This window comes from Acipenser ruthenus, chromosome 2 (assembly GCF_902713425.1).
Source record: "Acipenser ruthenus chromosome 2, fAciRut3.2 maternal haplotype, whole genome shotgun sequence".
In the NCBI taxonomy this organism is placed as follows: domain Eukaryota; kingdom Metazoa; phylum Chordata; class Actinopteri; order Acipenseriformes; family Acipenseridae; genus Acipenser; species Acipenser ruthenus.
This window is the reverse complement of record NC_081190.1, coordinates 92,048,053-92,057,099: the sequence shown is the minus strand read 5'-3', so window position 1 is coordinate 92,057,099 and position 9,047 is coordinate 92,048,053. Positions and strand designations below refer to the sequence as shown.

At 37.8% G+C, this 9,047-nt stretch overlaps 1 protein-coding gene across 1 annotated transcript; it reads right to left on the bottom strand.

The window, feature by feature from the left end:
* Positions 1–3,837: 3,837 nt before the first annotated feature.
* LOC117963044 (homeobox protein not2-like) lies at positions 3,838–6,468 on the bottom strand. Its single transcript, XM_034901433.2, has 3 exons — positions 5,916–6,468; positions 4,803–4,987; positions 3,838–4,364 (listed from the first exon to the last, which is right to left on the bottom strand). The coding sequence occupies exons 1-3, from the start codon at positions 6,283–6,285 to the stop codon at positions 4,191–4,193; spliced, it is 729 nt and encodes a 242-aa protein (XP_034757324.1). The 5' UTR covers positions 6,286–6,468; the 3' UTR covers positions 3,838–4,190.
* Positions 6,469–9,047: the final 2,579 nt, after the last annotated feature.

The following is a 9,047-nucleotide window of genomic DNA, read 5'->3' as shown; positions in this document are numbered from 1 at the left end:
GAAGCATTATTTCAATGAGCTGTAAGGGTACCAACAAATTTGAGCACGTCTGTATACTATTACACTGATTTCAAAATGATTGTCACCTCATAGTCCTACCTCAGTCATTAAAACTTCAGCTACGACACAAGAGCAGTTTCTCAGGGGCTGTATTAGTCCTACATCTTTTCATGTCTTCTTTTCAAAACGTCACTTCTTGTTTCTCTCTTGATCTTTTTGTTTTTACATACGTGAAGCCAGCAGTTTCTATTATTGTTACGGGTGCAGCAGCAGACTGATATCAAATTAAGAGTAAGCATGTATTAAGTAATGTAAGCAATGTTAAGCTTTGTTGTCATTAAAAGAGGTAGAAACAGAACAGAATACTGTGAGACAAGAACAAAATAGCAGGCAAAGTCACACTGCTGATTTTAATTTCATTCAGCAGACATATACTAGGGTGGATTTCCACATATTGACTGTTTTATTTTGTTTTTATTGATGTATACTAGGGGTCTAAATGATCAATAAGGAAGCATTTTCTTTGGCTTGAATGAGCTCAGAAGCTGTGAGCTGATTTTGAATGCCACAGCTGTGCCCCCCTGGAAGCACACGGCGCCCTCTGTGGGTGAAAAAGAATAATTGCAGTTAACACACACAGCTTTGTTCAACTTGTTGTGTTCTGTTTTCAATTAAGACGCTTCAGGGGATACTTCGAAAGCGTTTCCTCCAGTCTGTTATTGACTCCAGTTTTAGAGCAGAAAATGTAAACAACCTGAGCGCGTCTAAGAGACCTTGAATTGTATAACTTGGTTGTTTGGTTCTCATACTTTACATAAATAGGAGAAATAGAGCATATGTATGCCTTTCAAACCCTGGGTCTATTGGATTCTACATCTATCTACATTTATGTCCATCGTACGCCTGTCTTTCCAATGATAGACAGCAATGGCTGAGTTTAATATTAAAATGGTTAATGCACAGTTATAGGAATCTTCCTAAAGCAGCTATGATAAAAGAAAACCAACAATAGTCAGAAATTGTGTTCACTGCCACTTCTTAGGCAATTCTGCCCCCTGCAGGATAAAGCATTTTATTACATATGTTCTTTCTTCAGAGAACTTTGCTTATCTAAAGATGTACCATAAAGTGTCTAAGATAATTTAACGATTAGTTATTTATTGTTTATCAGTAACAATACTCTATACTACCAGATCACCCCATTGAAAATGTCCAACTCAGATTCAGATATTCTTCCTCAACTAAGAAATTCTTCTTGACAGTAAGAAATGACACTGGATTTCAGTATGTTGGGTTATTTATTTATTTTTTTTATGTCAGAAAAACTTTCTTTGCACTTTATGTATAATAACTTGATTAACACTCCCATACCAGATAAAAACTGCAAGACCAAATTAATGATTTGACAAGGCTGGAAGGAATAATAAAGACTGTGTAGCTTCAGGTATCAATTCAAATGTTTCTTTCACACATTTCTCTTACTATTGAGTGGAGTCTGGAATCATTCTCAGTGGTTCTGGGATCTGTTGTTGCTATTGAGTTATTATCAATACTTCTCTAAATCTGCCTTTACCTGACTTTGACCTGCATTGGGCTTGTCTCTAGAGTATCTTAAATGCTGGGAATAACAGGAAAGAGCATCAAAAAGTAAGGTACACTTTCCTCTCACTGAAAGGTCCATGAAGCTACAACACTATATATCAGCCCGTTTCTTCCATGCTGGCCCGCAGATATAACGGGTTGTTTGATATCAGCAGGCAGTTCTCAAAGCAGAAGAACTAGTCTAATAATTGTATTGGCCACAAGAGGGAGCCCTTTAGCTGTCAAAATGACAATCCTTTTTAATCCCCTACCGTCGTTGAGAATTTATGATGCTTTTCATGTGTTTGACTACAGCTAATGTAAAACATTTGTAGCTCCTTAGCATTAAGTGGTTTCTCACATTTTTAAGACCGACGTGCAATACAAATGATTCCAATGTTCACTCTTGTAGCCCTGTATGTCATAGTGGACATTCGGGGTATTATTTTATCCCCATTGTGCTTGCTTTAACTCTATTTTAGCATATGAAGACTTTAGACAGATACTTATTTGCATGCCATAGACATATATAACCCAGGCTAGATCAGCCTAGTTTGTGTCTTTCTAAAAGTAAGAGGCAGTGCCATCTAGCACACAGCTGTGTAATAACAGCAAAAACCAAAATGTGATCCTTAATGCCTGTTCACTAGATGGCATTGGCTCTTATTTATATAAAGACACGTTGGCTGATGTATTCTATGTTGCTGACATCTATGGCAGGCAGCTAGAGCAAAAAAACACAGAAATATCAAAAAGTAACAAAAAAAAACCCACAATATCTTCGTAATTGCAGTAAAGGTAACGTTATAAAAAGCAGTAAAAGTTGATATTCCATTATCTCCTCCACTCAGCAGGGGTCAGCATCAGACTAAACTGAAGTTACTGTTACAAACAGTAAGAACATGTATTAACAAGAAAAGACCATTCTGCCTCTCTAAGCTCGCCCGGTTCCTAGTAGCTCTGATCTCATAACTGTCACAAGTTGCATCTTAAAGGTCTCCTTACCTCCTCACACTCACCCCCTACTAATATACAGACTTTAGATTTGGAGTTTATTTATCTAAATCTCTATCTTTGAGCGCAGTGGTGTATTGCTTATATTATATAATAAAAATGAAATAAAACATAATTATTAAAGATACTGTTGCAACAGAATCATATTTGCTTCATACAGAGCCATTTATATTAAAATCAATTTAATTCAGAGCTCTCCAAATTAGATTTGTGTTTAATCAGGGTACAGGTAAAGGTATTTGGCATTGTTACAATAAGTAAATAAATGAATGAATGAATGAATGAATAAATGAATGATGGCAAAACACTTTCTTTTGTGTCTTTATTATAACAATGATTTCGAGTGAATCTAGCACCTGTAATTGTATGCACATACGTACAAACTCTTTACTGTGGTGCTGCGGCCAAGAGCAGTGTTTCATAAATGGTGGGAAAAATGGCTATTCTGCAGTTTTGCCCAATTGTATTGCTTTTGTCATGATTTGGCCTTGCATGCTGATTCCTACTATTATGATTTTTTTTTTTACTCTAAAAACCCTTATTTGTTTATTTAGCAGATGCCTTTATCCAAGGTGACTTACAGAGATTAGGGTGTGTGAACTATGCATCAGCTGCAGAGTCACTTACAACTACGTCTCACCCGAAAGACGGAGCACAAGGAGGTTAAGTGACTTGCTCAGGGTCACACAATGAGTCAGTGGTTGAGGTGGGATTTGAACCGGGGACCTTCTGGTTACAAGTCCTTTTCTTTAACCACTGGACCACACAGCCTTAATAGTTTCTTCCCTACCTCTATTGAACTTGTTGAAAGTGCAAGATAGCATTTAACCATTGTAACAAGCAATATTGAGAGGTGGGGAGGGGGGGTCTAGGTTGATATTAGGAGGAGTGCTTTTAGACAGGTTTGACTGTGCTTTACTGTACATGTTTATAACCCTGTGTTAGGGTTAGGGTTGTCAAACATTACGTGCTGAACACAATACCTGAATGTGCACAGATCTTTTCCAGACTTTTCATAGACTCCTTTGGATTGCATCTGAGTATAATATGGTTTTAGACATATTTTACAAATATTTATAAGATTTTGTCTGCATGTAGCTGCAGGCGACATTATTTTTTAGAATCATTATTAGAATCTTGTCCTTGATATAACTACCAGAATTACCAGTGGGATTCAAGAAAAAGGGGTAAACTAATTATTATTCATTACAGTGATAGAAGGAAAGCCAAGGAAACATGTCGCATGATTTAAACATCAGTTAGAATGCATTTATTTTATTGCTGATCTTATATAAAATATAATGATTTAGCTATAACAATTATATTACCTGGCACAAAAGGATATCAAATAAATTACACATACAGTATGACAAAAAAAAAAAAAAAAAATACAACAATATGTATACAGATAACACCAAGGCTGGTTATATATGTCTTTTGACTATTAATACAATATATATACATATACACACAATAGCACGTTTCTTAGAAATCCCACCCCATGTCATGCAGCAGCCTTTGTTGATCGGAGAGGGTATTAATCATCCTCCCAGTACAGAAGCTGAACTTGACCAGTCTGTGGCTGTGGGGAGCGGTCACACAACTTCAATCATGTCATCTTCATCCTCCTCTTCTTCCTCCTCTGCCACCTCTTCTGATTCGAGGTGTAAGTCGGGCAGAGTGGCTCCAAGATGTGCCATTTTCACTTTCTTTTTCTCATGGCTCTGCTTCCTCCACTTGATCCTTCTGTTCTGAAACCACACTTTCACCTGGAGTACAAAATATAAGACACAAAATATAACTCATTCATTTCTGTTGGACTAACTAAAGAGTTTAGGTGCCTCAGAAGGGCTAGAAAACACACAAAACAGCCTTGCACTAATCTGTGCCCAGTGATAACATAGGAATTGCCCGACTCACTCAGTGCTAGATTCACTAGAGCAGCTATATTACCATGCACTTTTATATGTGGTATTAATATGCACAACCCTTTTCTTCAAGTACTCCCAAACAGGCAACGTGTGTGCTTTAATCAGATCTGCTCTAAGTTTATTTTCCCCCAAAAAATACAAATTTTAAAAAGTAAAAAAGGAGAACTGATTTTTTTTTTTTTTTTTTTTTTTTTTTTAATGTAAACCCCCTGGTCTATACATTGGCCATGCCATTCGCCAATAGGATAACACTATGTGTGGAGCCGTGTCTATTACCTGAGTTTCTGAGAGGTTGAGGGTCTGCGCTAGATCAACCCGCTCGGTGCCCACCATGTACTGCTGCTTGAGAAACTCCCTCTCAAGACGGTCCAGCTGTTCCGGGGTGAATACGGTGCGCACACGTTTCATCTTGGACGAGCCTGCTCTCCATGAAACAGAATCGAGGCTGAAAGTCTGCAAACCTGCGGGACAAACACGCACAAACGCGGAATGTTTAACATTCTGAGGTAATGGCTTTAAGAAGAAACACTCTTGGTGTAGAATTGTACTCTATCATATGTTTTACATGTAGTTTACGCAGCTTTGACATAATACATTTTCTCGCTTGAAGTGTAATGCATATTTATTATTTTGGTATGCATTAAATATATTTTAATAACTGTTTAATTTTATTGCATTTTCAGTGAATGTCATTTTTTTATTTACAACACACACACACACATACATACATATATACATATATATATATATATATATATATATATATATATAATTTATTTCTTAGCAGACGCCCTTATCCAGGGCGACTTACAATTGTTACAAGATATCACTTTTTTTTTTTTTTACATACAATTACCCATTTATACTGGAGCAATCTAGGTAAAGTACCTTGTACAGCAGCAGTGTCCCCCACATGGGATTGAACCCACGACCCTCCGGTCAAGAGTCCAGAGCCCTAACCACTACTCCACACTGCTATCCCTGGTTATGGTTCATAATAAATTTAACTGAGTAACTTTATTTTAAGTAACGGTATTAACAATACTTTTGGACACTGTGCCTCACCAGGATACAGGTGCTTTTGAACACATTAATATCACCGATTACGTGGCCTTTTCTGCACTGACTTAATAGTTCAAACTTCCTATGTTTAAATTATGTGTTACACATCGAAGTAACAGGGTTCGAACACACCCATGTTCCAATGTTCACATTCCATTACGACTCTCCACAAATACCCCGAGTAAAAGTACAATACAGACAGACACCTGCCGGTCTGTGGCAGAACTGCACACTAATCAGCAGTTCCTGCTAGCCCCGCTGACTGTCATTATCCGCACCTGTTGCGGTTTTAAAAGTACAATACAAACCTAAACAGCAAATGCGTACCTCTTTGAAAGCAGCCGGGATATGAGTACGCGCATCTTTTCTGCACCTCCTCTTGCTGGTAGTGCTGCTCAGTAGCGTAAAGAAGCCCTGCCTGGTAAGGCAGGTATCCGAGAGAAAATGGGTAAGGGATGGCGGCCGGCCTGCTCTGCCAGCCCAGGCTGCTGTGCTTGAGAGAGGGGGGCTCTGGGAAAGGACTGCACCGCCGCTCAGACTCCGGTTTAGTCAGAATGGAGTCGATACTGAAGGAAACCTTGGCAGGTATGATGGAGCCGAGTTCCTCTCGGTGCACAAAGCTGGGGGTGGGCTTTGTCAAGTGGTGGCTGGAGACTGTTTTTAAAAAGTCAGTTCTCAATACAGGGTTCTGCAGCATTTTCAGTATTCTCTAAGTGTCCCAAGATTAAGAATTCTAGATCCTTGCAGATTGCCGCGCGGTGATCTCTGGTGGCTGCGCCGTCCGTTGTTGTTGCCCAGCCTTGCTCGAGTGGATTAATGTCTCAGCTTTGAACTGGACGCTTTTATAGGGTCTAGCAGCGGGTACCGAAAACAGATGCAGAGCGCCAGGGGATTAGGGTGGGAAAAGGGAAGTTAGCTAACAACAGTCCCCCACCCCCTGCAGGTTACAGGAGAAACGTGTTTGTATGTGTGAATAGCCCTGTAAAGAAAACCGGTTATAATAACCAGCAGCTGAAAGGTATAACACAGACGGGTTATTTCAAATATATGCACAACAGTTTGAATCTAGCTAAAAACATTTTAAAGAACCGCAAATAGATCTAAAAGAATTAGATAATATAGCCTTTTGTTTCAAGAGCACTTTTATAGCCCAATTGTTAATATTGACTTTTTCAGTAGCCTAAATTTAATCCACCAATGACAACCTATAAAATAACATGATCACAAATAACAATACCACAAACGGATATTAATAATACTATAAAGATGCGCTTCAGCAAAACATGTACATAAAAAAAGCGTAATTCTACGGTCAATTTGCCTTAACTTTGCCATGTTTTTTTCTTTTTTTTTAAATTAAGTTAAAAGTCCAAAGTAAAAGTTGTTCACTATTAGTGTAATTACTTTAAAAAAATGATGTACCTTTATGGAAATATACACTAGAATGAATCTACAAATACAGTTTTATTAAGTTAATAATAGTACATCAACTCCCCAGTAATGTTGTTGAAGCTGACACCCTGGGATCCTTCAAGAAGCTGCTCGTTTACTCTCGTTTGTAAACTTTCTTATATTAACTTAAATTTATCGTAAAAATACGGTATTTTTTATAGTGCGTGGTATATATATATATATATATATATATAAAGATAGATAGATTGATAGATGGGGTATATTTAATTAACATGTATACTGCGTGAGATTCATTGCAGTCCATGGCTCAAACAACAAAGCAGGGTTATTTAAAGTTATTTTGCTCACAAGAGGAATCAAAAATATATTTTAACACAATCAGCCTAATTTTCAGAAGAGGCAATGTGAAAAACAGGTCGCAAAACACCTTTGCGACAACAGATAGGTGGCAAACTGTATATTCTAAATTTATATCAGTTGCGTAATGGCATTCAGGGTTTGCGCTTTATGAAAATGCAATCGTATTGCAGCTTGTTAAGTAATTGAAGTCCGTAATTAGTTCTATTTTGGTGCAAAACACTGATGTGCCCACTTAGTACACCAAAATATACTCGCTAATTAAGACACGGCCCCTCTCGTGTCTTATTTAAACTGCGACCGCTGACAGGGCTACTGAGCTGTAATCGACAATGGATAATATCGAACAATTCTCCGACATACAACACGAGAGGGAAGGGAGAAGGAGAAAACGACCCTACCCTAAACCCAGAATAGTTCGTCCTCGTCAGACATTTCTAGATATCTTCTTTCTTTTCTTTCTTTTATTTTTTGTATATAGCGCCTTTCATAGTGGACCACCATCACAAAGCGCTTTACAGAGGTAGGCTGTGAACTGTGCATTATATACAGAGTCACTTACAATAGGACATTGATTTAACATCTCGTCTGCAGGATGGAGCACAAGGAGGTTAAGTGGCAGAGGTGGGATTTGAACCGGTGACCTTCAGGTTACAAGCCCTGGACTTAAACCACTGGACCTCGTAATCTAACTCCAATACAAGTTATGCGTAGATACAGATTGGATAGGCACTATAACAGAGCTGTGTGAGTCTGATTTGGAATCACAAACAGCCCGCAGTCACGCCATACCTGTATCTGTAAAGGTTACAGCAGCCATTCATTTTCATGCAACGGGTGCCATCCAGACAACAGCTGGGGACAGATCAGACATCTGTCAGTCTTCTATGTCACAGATGCACTTTTCTGTAGGGCAAGTGTATGTACTATTTCCAGTTGGGGATGTGGAACAAAATAGAACCAAACACAAATATTATCAGTTGCCTGGCTTCCCAAACGTGCTAGGTGCAATAGATGTTGTAATATCCCCAGATTCAAGGAATTACATTGCTTTCCGAAACAGAAAACTCCATCATTCTTTAATTGTGCAAGTGTTATGTGATGCTCAATTACTGTATCACTGATGCAGTTGCCAAGTACCCTGGCTCATGCCACGACGCATTTATAGTGGAGAAGGAGAACAGTGCCTTGTTCAGAAAATTCCAACAGGGGCTTCGAAGTGGAGGCTGGCTAATTTTAGAATATATTAAATACACAATTAGCATATGACCATAATAAAACATATGTAACAAACGCATATTAATGTTTAACATGTGTATTATGATTTTTCACAAACAGAGAAATATTCAGATATTGCGTGTAAAGAATATGAATATTAATGTTGCATCCAGAGAACACATTGTTATATTGAAATAAATTAAGGAACGTTTTCTTTTTGTTTCTATAGGCACGCTGTATTATTATTATTATTATTATTATTATTATTATTATTATTATTATTTAGTAATTTAGCAGACGATTTTATCCAAAGCCACTTACAGAGACTATAGGGGTGAACTATGCATCACACACCGAACATATCTTCAATTATTACCCAATGGCATTCAATCCATAAACCGTTCGTTTTAGTCCATTTTAGAGGTAGTTTATTTATTTATTTATTTATTTATTTATTTTTGGAAATCGTTT

Coding starts and splice junctions, on each gene's coding strand:
- LOC117963044 (XM_034901433.2), bottom strand. CDS start 6,285: ATGCTGCAGAACCCTGTATTGAGAACTGACTTTTTAAAAACAGTCTCC. Junction 4,988..5,915: donor TCCCGGCTGCTTTCAAAGAG/GTACGCATTTGC, acceptor TTTGTCCCGCAG/GTTTGCAGACTTTCAGCCTC. Junction 4,365..4,802: donor TCAACCTCTCAGAAACTCAG/GTAATAGACACG, acceptor TTTGTACTCCAG/GTGAAAGTGTGGTTTCAGAA.